The following is a 14,130-nucleotide window of genomic DNA, read 5'->3' as shown; positions in this document are numbered from 1 at the left end:
ATGGGAGGAGCTAATACATCATGTCTTCATGTTTCAGTTGAGATTGTCAAACATCAAATAAACAATGAATGCACATTTCAAAGTGCTTCAACTGATCTTTAGGGATATTTTACTACTCATACGTATTAAATATTTTCAAATGAAATACTTTCTGCATATGTTACAATAATTAGCCTGGGCTGTTGAGTTGTTTCAAACCAAAAATATGTAAAATATGTACTTTTAATGTTCAAATGAAAAATTTTAACCCAGCTATTGGATTTGGCAATTTTTGAGCCAAATTTGGAGCGAAACAACCCAGCATTATTTGTATGAATATGTTATGCAAATGTTTTATTCATATATTTCTATTTTACACTGTAAATGGGTTATTTGTCCTTGATCAAATTATGAAATATGCTAATTATTAAAAATATTACACATTTAAATATCTAAACTATTCTTGTGATGCAAAGCCGAATTTTTACCATAACCATTCCAGTATTAAGTTTTGCGTCATCTTACAGAAATAATTTTAATAGGATCTCCTTTTATTATCATCAATGCTGCAATAAATGTTCTTTAAAGTACACATGAAATCAAAACTAACCGTGTTGATTTTCTTAGCTCACATTGCCAGTTTTGTGGTGAACAATTCATTTGCGCTTGTCATTAAGAAAAAAAAATGTTTGCCTTTTTAGTATAAAATTAAACCCTGAAAATGTACTTCCTGTTTGTTTTTAGTTAAATTCTCAGATTGCGTCTGTCTGAGGTTTTGGTATCAGTTTTGAGAGTGCTATGACAACAAACAGAAATGGTGAGGTGGAGATGTCTGTTAGGTTGTAATAACTCTCCAGAAACCCTTTTTCTGTTTCAGAATTTAATGCCTACTTTAGTAAATCCAATCAGCATGCAGTGGAAAAAAAGCAAGCCACACCCACCGTTTTCTCATTTAATATTCTGTTTCTCTAGGAACAGCGTCACAATACTTCATTTATGGTTCCATAAAGAACCTTTAACATTCAAACTGTTGAATTTTTAAATCCATAAAAGTTTTTTATAGTAGACAAAGGCACTTCAGAATGTTCTTCACTGTAAGACAAAAAAGCCTTTTAAAAGAAGCAGTCATCTGATTGAGAGATGTATTGGTGATATTCTAGGGTGTTAACTCATCTGATGTGTTTCAGAAACATGAACTGTCCTGATGTAGAGTCAGCTTAACTTGCCTGCAGCTGTTTAATCCAGATAGATGGTCTGTCCCTTGGTGACTGTTGAATTAAAAGATCAGCGTTTGTGAAATCTTAACATTGTCCAAGTGCTCATACACACCGTCCCGTATCCACTGGGAGAAGGTCGTTAGTATGCAAATCTGAAAAGACCTAGTTATTACTCCGACTTCTTCACCTTCCTTACTCTGTCTCTTTCTCTCGCGCTCCCATGTTTTCAATATCTGCCTCTCTTTCCCCCTCTCCCTCTCACACACACACACAATGACATGCATTACGCAGAGCTGTCGCTGTTCACCAACACTTTCTAATGAGGTGATGACCAACCACTTGTTATAATTGCTTTGGACTCCTTTTAATTTTCAAGCTTATTAATCATACGTAGAGTTATTTAAAATTGCATAAATTAATCTTAGATTAAAAAGCCTTTAACAGACTCAAAACAATTAAAGGGAGAGGTGAGATTTCCCCTGGGTTTGGCACTTTTACTTTAATAGAGAATTCAGGTGATTATCACACTTTGATATGGGGCTGTGATTAATGTAGCCACACTTTTAAATGAGATTTTTTCCCCTTTATTTATTTTTTTGTGTTGCACGTGTTGGAGAGGTAAAGCAGGGAGATGATAATGACCTAACTAACAGAGGATTTATTCTGCCTCTACACTCTGCAAGTGTGCTAAGCTAGCAGCAGGTGTGTTAATTAACGAAGGTCTCGTTTCTGACACACACACACACACACAGAACAGAGGGACACACAGGTGGTGCAGTTTTGTGATCCGTCTCAGCATAGCCAAACAAGCAGGTGACCATTGAAGCTCTGATTTATTTTGAGGTCATCAAAAACGCACCCGTGTGTGTGTGTGTTTGTGTGTGTGTGTGTGTGTGTGTGTGGGTGTGGGTGTGGGTATGGGTGTGTGTTGGTGTTAGTGTGTGTGTGTTAGTGTGGGTGTGTGTGTGTGTGTGTGTTTGCATTAATTAGCAGATCTGCACAAACTGTCAGCTTGTGTTGTGTTGGATACTTGTTCATAAAGGTAGGCTCTGATAGGGTATTTGCAGAAGGATTTTTAATTTGTCAGTAACCTGGGTCAAACACTTCTGGTAAACTGTATGCCGTTACAAAATCAGTGCATTTAAGGTCTGTTTTCTTAATTAATCAACAATCTTCTTTACTGCCTTAATGAGATACGCTATAAAGTGGGCCTCAGGATGTACAAGATGCACTGCATAAAATAATTATTTCTGCACCGTGTCTTTAAAATATGAACATTTATTTTACTCCAGTATTTCCAATGGTGTTTCTGCACTCACCTGCTAATCCTGATGGGTGCGGGCATGTAAATGGCTTTTTATCTTGGTTTGCGCTTCAACAACTTAATGAATGCTTAAGTTAATTCCATTACAGCAACATTGCTGTAAAAGGAACTGTATAAAATTGAAAAAGTCCCATTAACTGTTCACCGGAAGTTTATTGGTATGGGAAGAAACACTAGCTCTGCATGTACCTATTTGATTCTTCAACTTCAGCTGCTTTTATTTTACCAGTTTAATAATTAGTGTTTTTAATTATGAAGATTTCATTTCTGTAATTTTTACTGTTTAAATATGTGGATGTCTGTATGGTTTTGATTTGAGTTTTAAAAGTGTTTATTTTTGCTTAAACCTTTTTATTTATTTTTCAACATTTTCAAGTATCAAGTTTTATAAGTTTAGTTTTACAGTACAACAACCTTGGCCTTTGCAATATGAAAACAAACAAAAATATGAATTATTACATTATAAGTAATCCTAAAATATTTGATTCACAAGAGAAATTAGTTTAATGTGCCATTTGCTGTAATCAATCTGTCAAGTTACCCAAAACTTGCCAAACAAATTCAAGTTATTTCATTTAGGACACATAGATGCTGGCTTTGAAAAATAACCACGAAATTTGAGTCATAATCAATGTTGGGGGTATCACATTATAAGTAACGCATGTTACATAATAACATTACTTTTCTAATGTAACACGTTACTTTTAAAAATAAGTCATAATAATTGGGTTACTTTTTTAAAAATGTAACGTGAGTGTATATATATACTTTTCCTTACAAAGTATAATGCGGAATAAAAATGACCTTAGTCAGGTTGAATCACACACTCAATGAGAGAACGTGCTGCGAGGGAACAGTCGACTCACACTCATCATCATCAGGTTTCCATTTTCACAATGTTTGAGTCAGTGTACTGTTCTAGTAACTGAATAACTCGGGATATTGGTTAATTTCGAGTCAGAGGGAGTATCCGGTATGTTAGTACTGAAGACGCAAACCGTTTCACAACAACTCCTGTCAATTTAATGAACTGGTTTGACCAGTTTACTAAGAAGATCGCGAATTGCCCGTCATCACTTAAGACAGTCAGAAACAGAAACAATGGCAGGCTGGAGATACTTTTGCAATGGATTCTTGTTATATTTAATTCATCGAAAATAAGTGGATTGTCCTTAAGTGTAAATTATGTGTAAGTAAAACTCTTGTCAACTGCAAGAAACACGACATAGAAAAAACAAAACAAAACTGGATGCAAAGCACCACACTCGCACCCCACCTCCAGCTAAACAACATATAATTGACATCAGTTCACATTCTCCAGGTAAAACTAAATTCGACTTAAAAAAAAAATGGTTATTGCTTTTATTGTTTAGGAGATGCAGTCACTGTCTACTGCAGAAGCGACTACATTTTGTAATATAGTAAGATTTTTTTTCTTTTGTTGGAAAACGTTTTACACATTTGTTGAGGCCAAATTTTTATCGTCTTACTGTTCATTTTGATATTTAACATTTTAAAATCTGCTTTTGCCTTAACATAAATTATTTCATATTAGTACTCTTTACTGCTATCACTTTATTACAATCTTTATCTCAATCGACAGTGAATTTACTTAACTAATTACACGAAACATTCAAAAGTAGCAAACACCTTACTTTACATGCTGTCATTAATCTTTATATACAGCATGTATGGCTCTGGGTTCAGAAAGTTCTCAAAATATAATATTATCCTACATTTTATTAAAGGAAAATGAAGGTGTAGGTTATATAAGTGGCTGTAAATGCAGAGCTTTTCCATAAAAAAGGTGAAAAAACACCTGCAAGTTCTGAAAGAGATCAAACCTCAGCCAGGTAAGGAAAAGTAACTCAAAAATAAAATAACACATTCCATAAAAAGTAACTAAGGCCCCGTTTACACTGCCAGTTAAATGTGACCCAATTTCGATTTTTTGCTCATTTGCGACACAGATCGAATCTGTTCTATGACCTTGTAAACACGGAAAAAAAAAAAAAACGCATGCATTCGGATATTTAGAGATCGGTTTCAGGCCTCCTTCATGTGTGGAAATGAATCAGATTTAGATCGGATATGTGACAATGCGACTGTCATGTAAACAGGCAGATCAGATTTATTGAGGCATTCCCTTCTGTACATCATTAAACTTGCGACAATGTGGTGCTTCTCCGTGGTTTAATGACAGGAAGAAGAGATGCCGACGCGGTACACAACATCAGACGAAAGACAGAGGAGGAAAGTGGTCAGTCTCCACAATTTGCTCCCACCAGACCTGAGCTCTCTCTCGTACACAAAAATTCCTCTGAATGGTGGAGGACATCATAAAGCATATAAACCATAAGCGCAAGCTGCGATGACGGCCCTTTCCCACCTCCGCCTCAAAATCATTTTAAAGTTGGGCGAACTTCGTGTTGTAACTTTTGCTTTTTGTCGCTATTAATACACGCACTGCGGGCTACACATAGAATAACTTTATTCTCTCCAACACCATCGTGCACACAGGCAAAGGCTACATCTTCAACTACAGTACACACACACATCAGGGCCATACCATTACATAAACTGTGTGGGGGTAAATCTGGACTAAACTATTGACTGCTTATACTACACTTAGCATATTTTGCAGAGCTAAAAAAAGACAATTTCTTCCATCGTGGCTAGTGTGGCACAGATGCTAGAACCCGCCTTTATGCATGCGCGACATCGTAAATTGTATGGCAAGTGTAAATGCATGAATTGGATATGGGTCACAATTACAACGTGTAATTAGACAGGCAAACAAATCAGATATAGGCAGCAAATCGGAATTGGGCATTAAGACCTGATAGTGTAAACGGGGCCTAAGTAATGCAACTAGTTACTTTTTTGGGGCGTAACTCAGTATGCATTACTTTCAAAAGTAACTTTCCCCAACACTAGCATAATTGTCCAACATTGATTGCCGTTAAACTATTTAAATCATTTATTTATTAAAAGTATTAAAAGTTGAAAAAGTGTGTTTTAAGACACTTACCTTGGTCCAGAAGTGGCCAGCGTTGTAGAACTCCCCCATGATATCTGTCCACTCTCCCTGTCCTGCTCTTTGTGGTCAGAAGGCTGCTGGGTCTGCTGTCAGAGCTGGTCTCTGCTTGTGGAGTGGGCAGCGAGCGTTGGGCTGGCCAGGATGTGTGTGTGATTGATGAGATGGGTGGCTGGTAGAGTGGCCCTCAGGACTGCCCTCTGCAGCTCTCCAGCACTGAGAGTGATTAACCTCACTGTGGCACAGGCAGAGCTCACCATTAAGAGGACAGAACGATTGATGGCACAGCGCTGTCCTCGCTCACAACCAAAGGATGAGGGAGGATGATGTGCTGGAAGGGTATGAGAAGATCAAAGATGTTCATTCTGTATCAGATGAGCATTGGGTTAAAGTCATGGAAATTGTAATGATCTTTTCTGTAGTCTATTTTCTGACATATACAGTATGTATAGATAAAATGGGTAATGAATTGACACTATCAAATCTATGCTTAAACATAACCTCTACTCAAGTGGTTAACTTGTACAACTTAGAACTTTCTTAGGCAATTTAACTGTACACAGTGTTGGGCAAAGTTACTTTTGAAAGTAATGCATAACAATATTGAGTTACTCTCCAAAAAAGTAACTAGTTGCATTACTTAGTTACTTTAATGGTAATGCATTACGTTATTTTTGTGTTACTTTCACTTACTTTGGTGGAGCTTGATCTCTTCAAGAACTTTTTCTTCTTTTTTTTAAATTAGGAAGCTCTGCAATTAACAATGCACTCTATGACCTACACCTTCATTTACCTTAAAAAATAGTAACTTAGTTACACTTGAACGTTGTGGTGTTGTACTACTGCAGTGATTTCATGCTAGTAACAGGTTGCAAGCTCTGGTGCAATTGGTCTAGTAGTGTTCTTTATTTGAGTAGAGTCACGGTCACACTGCACTTTTCGCCCCATAGACTTCCATTCATCATTCATATGCTTACTATTGCGACAAACTGCAACACAAGCTTGTGCGACAGGTTTCACAGTTTATTGCGTTGCAAAGTTCAAGCTTGGTGAACTCTGACCTTCCAAAACGCATCAGGTGACTGTGTGAGACCAATCGAAGATTAAAACATGACCTCTCTGTACAGAAACGTAAAATGTAGACCAATCGCTCAGTTTTTTTTTCTTTTTAATGTTTAATCATCTTGTTTAATCCTGAAGCTTTTAGCTGAGGACGCAAATTGAGAACCACTGATGTGCATTAACAAGTGAACTACTGAAAATATGGGCCTTGGTCCACTTTATGATGCCAAAAATGCAATCATTAATAGCACTGAATGCTCAAGCATATGAGTTATTTCTTATTGTAATCACTGCGCTGCCCATTACAGTTCACTTCATGAGTCTGGAATGTGTCGTCTTGTGCAAAACATCAGTTGTGTGCAATGTGGAATTCCTGGCATTTTTTTCCCCTCATTCATCTCATTTACTCAGAATGCATCTTTGTGTCTAAATATGTGAGAGGCAGCTCAGAGGTATGCACAAGGGTATCCAGACACAGCCACTTTACCGGTAAACTGAAACTTGCAAAGCTTGCACCGCTTCTGAGTTATTCTACTGCTTTGGAAGTGACACTGATATGTGGCGCTATGTGTAGAAATTGTTCTTTTTACTTGACACAGCATCTTAAAAAATGCTGCCCTCATGTGCTCCGCACTTCAAAAGAGCCCTAATGATATGCAAGCATAATGATCATGCATGTATGTCTGTCAATCATATGTTGAAATTGAAAACCAATGGAAAAATGCATTCTGTGTAAGTGCGCCCTTGCACATTTGTAAAAACGAAAACCAAAAAAGATCTATGCTTATAGAAAAATACCAATATGCAGTTATGAGTGTGGCCCTACATGCAGCATTTTTTTAATATTTTAGGTCAATTTTGCCTAAAATCTAAATCATAAAACCCATTTTAGTCTAAATAGTCTTTAGTTTACTTTCTTGTTTGTGGGTCTATAAAAATGACAATGTGAACAGTAACCCAGTTTTTACTCTCCAACAGCTTTGTGGAAATTGCTGACAAACGCACAAAATTAGAGGCAAATCTGTGCTTCGTCACGCAAATTTTCAAAGTGCTGATGCATGTGGGATATTTGACAGACTGTCTGCAATTCAGATTCTTGTAGTGCGAAATGTGTTTTGGCGGGTAAAGGAAAAGAGTTGAGGTGAGGAGGAGTCATAAACCTACAGCCAATGAGAAAGCAAGATACAGGGCCAGAACATCAGCAAGCCTTTTTTTTTCATTTTTGTATTTTTCATTGTAACTCCACCTGTAAATTAATAGTTTTACACAATGTGTTACACAATTATGTTCTTGTAAGGTTTTGTATCACTTCTCAAGTGTTATGAAACACACTCTATGGTCACTTTATTTGGTACACCTGTCCAACTGCTCATTAACGCAAATTTCTAATCAGCCAATCACATGGCTGCAACTCAATGCATTTAGGCATGTAGACATGGTCAAGACGATCTGCTGCAGAGTATTTCAGAAGCTGTAGATGTATGGGGATTTTCACGTCAACCAGGGTTTACAGAGAAGTGTCTGATAAAGAGAAAATATCCAGTGAGCAGCAATTAAATGGGCGCCTTGTTGATGCCAGATGTCAGAGGGGAATGGTCAGACTGGTTCGAGCTGATCGAAAAGCAACAGTAACTCAAATAACCACTAGTTACAACTGAGGTATGACAGAAGAGCATCTCTGAACACACAACACGTCCAACCTTGAGGCTGATGGGCTACAGCAGCAGAATACAACACCGGGTGCCACTCCTGTCAGCTAAGAAGAGGAAACTGAGTCTACAATTCACACAGGGTCACCAAATTGGACAATAGAAGTTTAGAAAAACATTGCCTGATCTGATGAGTCTCGATTTCGGCTGCAACATTTGGATGGTAGGGTCAGAATTTGGCTTCAACATGAAAGCATGGATCCATTCTGCCTAGTATCAACGGTTCAGGATGATGGTGGTGGTGTAATGGTGTGAGGGATATTTTCTTGGCACACTTTGGACTCATTAGTACCAACTGAGTATCGTGTCAACGCCACAGCCTGTCTAAGTATTGTTGCTGACCATGTCTTTCCCTTTATGACCACAGTGTACCCATCTTCTAATGGCTACTTCCAGCAGAATAAGGCGTCATAAAGCGTGAATCATCTCAGACTGGTTTCTTGAACATGACAATAAGTTCACTGTACTTAAATGGCCTCCACAGTCACCAGATCACAATGCAATAGAGCACCATTGGGATGTGGTGGAACGGGAGATTTACATCATGGATGTGCAGCCGACAAATCTGCAGCAACTGCGTGATGCTATCGTGTCAATATGGACCAAAATCGCTAAAAAATATTTCCTGTATCTTGCTGAATCTATGCCATGAAGGATTAAGGCAGTTGAAGGCAAAAAAGGGTCCAACCCGGTACGAGTTAGGTGTACCTAATAAATTGGCCTCGAGTGTAGTTTGTTAATTGACTTTGTCACCAATTTGTAAAGTTGTGTGCATATAACAGCAATTAAATATTAACAAAGACATTTGTATAGTGTGAAAGATCAGTGATCCGATTACTTCAAAAATTGTGCAGTGTATTTATTCCCAGTGTAACAAAACTAGGACTAAATTATATATATATTTTTCTGTCATCCAGACCAAAAAAACGGAAATAAACTACAAGCAACAAGTCACTTTAAGAAAGAGTTTTTCCAATATAATCTTAGAACAGTATCACTGAAGTCCCTCACTTAAAAACTAAACACAATCGGCTGTTGCTGTAAACACAATATATTTACTGTTCTTGGTGTGAACGAGTCTTAATTCCTGGTTAGTACTTAAGAGGCTTTGTAGCTAAGAAATTGGGGCTGATGTGCTCATTTCAACTGCTCAATCTGTCGCTGTTCATCTGTTCTTCTCATTTTTATGGGAGCGCCCAGAAAGAATTATATTTCAGAATTTGCTGTATTATCCTTGCTGTATTTACTGCAATCCATTTGTGTCGGGCGAACATAATTGTTGTTCAGTCTCCATTACTAATTTATATAGCTCTTATGTATCAGTGAAGCGTCATATTGAAAATTAAAACTGTTTGTTTTTCTCTTTTCTTCAGGACCACCCATTTATTGTGCAATATAATGATGGCAACACTGAGGTGGTGTCCATGTGGGTGTGCCGCAGCCTAGAGGACCGCAAAGCCCAGCAGCCACAGAGACTCATGTGAACAAAACTGACACTGCAGGGAGTTATGGGAGATGGTGTCCACATTCCCTCACTTTACTCTTCCACTGAGAAACAGCAGCTCACATATAGAGCACCTCCTCCTCCCATGCTTGAATTTAATGGTGCACGGTGAGATTATGCTAGCAACCTGCAAATGAGGATTTTAACCGTGTATATTGGTTTCCACTGATGCAAATCTTCAGCTTTGTTCTTCTGCAGCCTCTTTTTTTTAAGTAAATGTTTCCCCAGAAGATCATCACAGGGGGGATGTTGCTTGCTCAACTCAGCTTTCGTTGAAAATACCATCGCTTTCTGTACTTAAAGCAACAATCTGGTTTTGCCAAAACATTGTGGGCACGTCATAAATCATCTCGAGTTCAGTGAAACATTACGGTTTTCAAATATATGGGGTTGTGTGGAGCATTGCCTCCTGCTGCAGTGCAAGTCATGCTGCTGTTGTTTTAAAAGCCACTTTTTTGTCGAGTTTCACAAATGGCCTGCCAGTTGTGGCAATACCCAATTGAAGTTAGAAAAATGTGATGCCTTGTTATGGTGGAAGGTGGTGGACGGCAGCTTGTGCACATAAGCTTGAATTTTCTTCTTGCCCTTGTCCTACATAAGGCCAGTTTTGAACTTTATTCAAGTACATATAAACTTAACATTACTTTAAGGTTTGATACGTTTTTAGATCTATGTACACTACCATTTAAAAGTTTTAGGATTTTTTAAAGACATTCTTTTTCTTAGCAAGGATGCACTGAAGTGCTCTTATTATTATGCTATTTTAAACGTCTCCATTTTTTGGAGTTCTCCAATAATAGGTTTACACAAATCCAAGGTCAAAAAACGTTACGTTTCTTTTAATGTACATTTCACGTCACATAAAATTGTAAAAAGCATATCAAACAATTCCCAGTCTGTTGAGATTGGTCTATTACTTGCAGTAACAATAACAATGGTGCTGCTGATTTCACCATATTAAACCTTAATAGGCCACTCATTGAACTCATCAGTGGTTACTTTGGGTTACTACAATACTATTGAAGTATTTTACTTTTATGACCTTAATGAAATTATTTTAATGTAATCAATGTAAATGAAGTTACCGTATATGATAAGGGGGTAAATCGAAGTCCAATGATGAAACATTTGAAAGCTAGGTGATCAACCCGAAGCTCTTGCATGACTCAAGCAGGACATTTCAGAGAATATGAATTAATCACACACATTCCTATTGAGTTCATGACCAATCAGAGGCTTAAAGATCAGTACACACTGGAGGTTGCGCACTCTTTTGAAGATTTTTTCATTAACTAAAGTGAATATATGATTGATTGTACTTAACAGATTCGATAAGCAGCTTCAGTCATTCTAACAAGAGTTTTTGTGAGGATGCATCAACAAAAAAACAGTCTTTTTTGACATGTTGTTGACGAAAAACTACAGAATGTCAGGGTGGGTCATAGTAAATGTATTCACGGGCAGCTGATTTGCATTATGGAAATCTGCTTTGTATCTACATAAATCAGTAACAAATGTGAAATTGGAATTGCTGAGGGATCATTTTGTTTTTAACAATCTGCTCTTTCTTTTTGGTTGATCAAAAATTCAGTTTTGTTTATCCATTCATTCATTTTCTTTTCGGCTTAGTTTCTTTATTCATCAGGGGTCAGCACAGCAGAATGAACCGCCAACTTATCCAGCAAATGTTTTACGCAGCGGATGCCCTTCCAGCTGCAACCCAGTACTGGAAAACATACATACATTCACATTCACACACACACTCATACACTTCGGCCAATTAAGTTTATTCATTTCACCTATGGTGCATGTCTTTGGACTGTGAGGGAAACCGGAGCACCCGGAGGAAACCCAGGCCAACACTGGGAGAACATGTAACCTCCATACAGAAACTCCAACTGACCCAGTTGGGACTCAAACCAGCGACCTTCTTGCTGTGAGGTAACAGTGCTAACCACTGAGCCACTGTGTCACCCAATTTTGTTATTAAAGGAACAAAAAAATTATATTAAAATATTACTTTAGAAGACTGTTATATTAAATTAACACTTTGCCATTGTGTTGCTAAGAAGTTGCTTTTTAAAACCAGTAACAATAAATCCCACCAAGCTCAAACTTTTAATTGGTAGTGTACATTTCAATGTTATACTGCAAATCAGGTGAGTCTCATAAGCTATTTAGAAAAGAAAATTGTAGAAATTAACTTAAGATGAGAATACAGATGAGAATGTAAATTAAATCACATTAACCCAGACAATATCAAAATATCCCTCCCATACAGACAGATTAACACAGCAGGATTCACAGTGCTGGTGAAGAATGCCAGGAGTGACTCATAAAATCCCCTAACACTCCTTTAAGCCAGGATTTTCTGGTAAAATGGTAAGCAGGCCCCCAAACAATACAAATGTATACATCTAAATGAACTGTATTCTTTTTCCTGAGGATTTGATTAAAATGAACCAAAAGTTGATTATCAGCCCCACCGTTCATCACATCTGCCTTCTTTTCTGACATTTCAGGAACAATTTTGATGTTTTATCAGTGTTACTTGAGCGATCGTTTTAAATGCAAGTGGCAGTAATTATTATTATTTAGATATTATCTGTGGTCACAACTGCCAGTCACCATTTTATAAAATGGTAAATTGTCAAACACCAAAGCCAATTACACAGTACTTTTTTTACTGTACTATTATTTATAACATTTGTTAATGTTCAGCTATGTCAAATTAATTTCTCAGATTATAATGAACTTTGGCCAAAGCCAAGCCTGACTAGCGACCATATAATGCAATTGAGGTGAGGTTTGCACATAAAGCTGATTTTCTTAATAAAATATTGCAGATTTCATTGTGTTCATGCCTTCTGCACTTCATGCTTCTTGTTTTTCAGGATAATTCAAATACATTTTTATGACTGATATGTGAAGATCTACCATATCTATTGTCTGCTTTCATATAGCACAACTCTCCGGACCATATGAGGTATCATTCACATGAAAAAAAGAGCTATTTTCCCACAGTGACACTGTTTATGTAAGAGTAGTTACATTAACATACTCTAAAGGTTTTAGGTTATTTAAAAGATAAATAATTGAGTATATAGGATTCTAACCTTAGAAGACACTATTTATTTAAACAGACTAGATTAGGTTTAGGTTTATCCCTCAGATGATTAGCATTACATAGCTTACATGTTGTGTGTTTGAAAGGACCGTATTTGATTACACATAATTCATTAGTGGTCACGGGATGCTGTTTTGGTCCAGTGTTTTCCGAGTGTTTGGGTCCATACAGGACGACTACAATGAGGAGGACAGGAATTTGATATGGGGGTCGGAGTCACTCTCCTCTCCACATGAGTGCATATTGAACCGGATCACTGTTAGTGTTGATTTACAAAGTCCATCCTTAATGTTTACAATTCACAGTGCATCGGATGTGACATTATGGTGATCAATACCATCAAAAAAAGCACAATTAATATCTAAATGGAATGATATTTCTTGTGTGTCACTTGTGTTGCATACAGTTGAAGTCAGAATTATATATATTTCCCAACTGATGTTTAGCAGATCAAGAAATGTTTTATATTCTGATATTTTTTCTTCTGGAGAAAGTCTTTTTTGTTTTATTTTGGCTAGAATAAAAGGAGTTTGTAATTTAAAAAAAAATAATTTAAGGTCAAAATTATAGCCCCTTTAAGGTATTTTTTTTTAAAAGAACAGATCATTGTTATACAATTACTTGCCTAATTACCCTAACCTGACTGAAAGGTTAAGGTAGGTTAAGCCTTTAAATGTCACTATAAGCTGTATAGAAGTGTGTTGAAAAATATCTAGTCAAATATTATTCACTGTTCAGGTAATTGTTAACATTCCACTGTCATGGAAAAGATTAAATAAAACAAGTTTTGAAATGAATTATTACAAATGTGTTGCAAAAATCTTCTCTTTTAAACAGAAATTGAAGAAAAAAATAAACAGGGGGCTTATAATTCATGGGGGCTACTAATTTTCAACTTCAACTGTATATATCACGTATACAATAGTGACCTAGAGTGATGTCCAGAGGGGACATTTGCACAACTTTTTGCTTTTTATTGCACTACAATTTGAATCAAAATGTTAAAATATGAGGAACAACTACAACACCGAGAACAGCGCAAACAAAAGTTTTACATGCATGATAACTGTGTGATATGCTTAAAATTGTGTAAAATTGATTTAGATAATGCTTACACAGGACTAATAATGTGAGAGTATTTGAAAGAAAGAAGAAAAGAAGTAAATAACCT

General features: G+C 36.8%; 1 protein-coding gene and 1 long non-coding RNA gene across 10 annotated transcripts in view; one reads left to right on the top strand and one right to left on the bottom strand.

Moving 5' to 3' along the window:
* map2k5 (mitogen-activated protein kinase kinase 5) overlaps window positions 1–12,689 on the top strand; it is a 143,357-nt gene extending 130,668 nt beyond the window's left edge. For 4 of the 9 annotated variants that reach the window (XM_073906012.1, XM_005168840.6, XM_073906007.1 and 1 more), the window contains one exon: window positions 9,702–12,689. In XM_073906012.1, the coding sequence (XP_073762113.1) occupies window positions 9,702–9,812 (111 nt within the window). In that variant the 3' untranslated portion in view covers window positions 9,813–12,689. The remainder of the gene's footprint in view (window positions 1–9,701) is intronic. The other 5 variants (XM_073906006.1, XM_073906005.1, XM_073906010.1 and 2 more) reach the window with 2 other exon arrangements.
* On the bottom strand, window positions 918–7,514 carry LOC141375394 (uncharacterized). Its single transcript, XR_012383379.1, has 3 exons — window positions 5,552–7,514; window positions 1,206–1,247; window positions 918–1,071 (listed from the first exon to the last, which is right to left on the bottom strand). It is a non-coding gene; the product is annotated as an uncharacterized lncRNA (long non-coding RNA).
* Window positions 12,690–14,130: the final 1,441 nt, after the last annotated feature.

Source organism: Danio rerio, chromosome 7, assembly GCF_049306965.1.
Source record: "Danio rerio strain Tuebingen ecotype United States chromosome 7, GRCz12tu, whole genome shotgun sequence".
Classification (NCBI taxonomy): Eukaryota; Metazoa; Chordata; class Actinopteri; order Cypriniformes; family Danionidae; genus Danio; species Danio rerio.
This window is presented reverse-complemented; position numbering and strand designations above follow the sequence as displayed.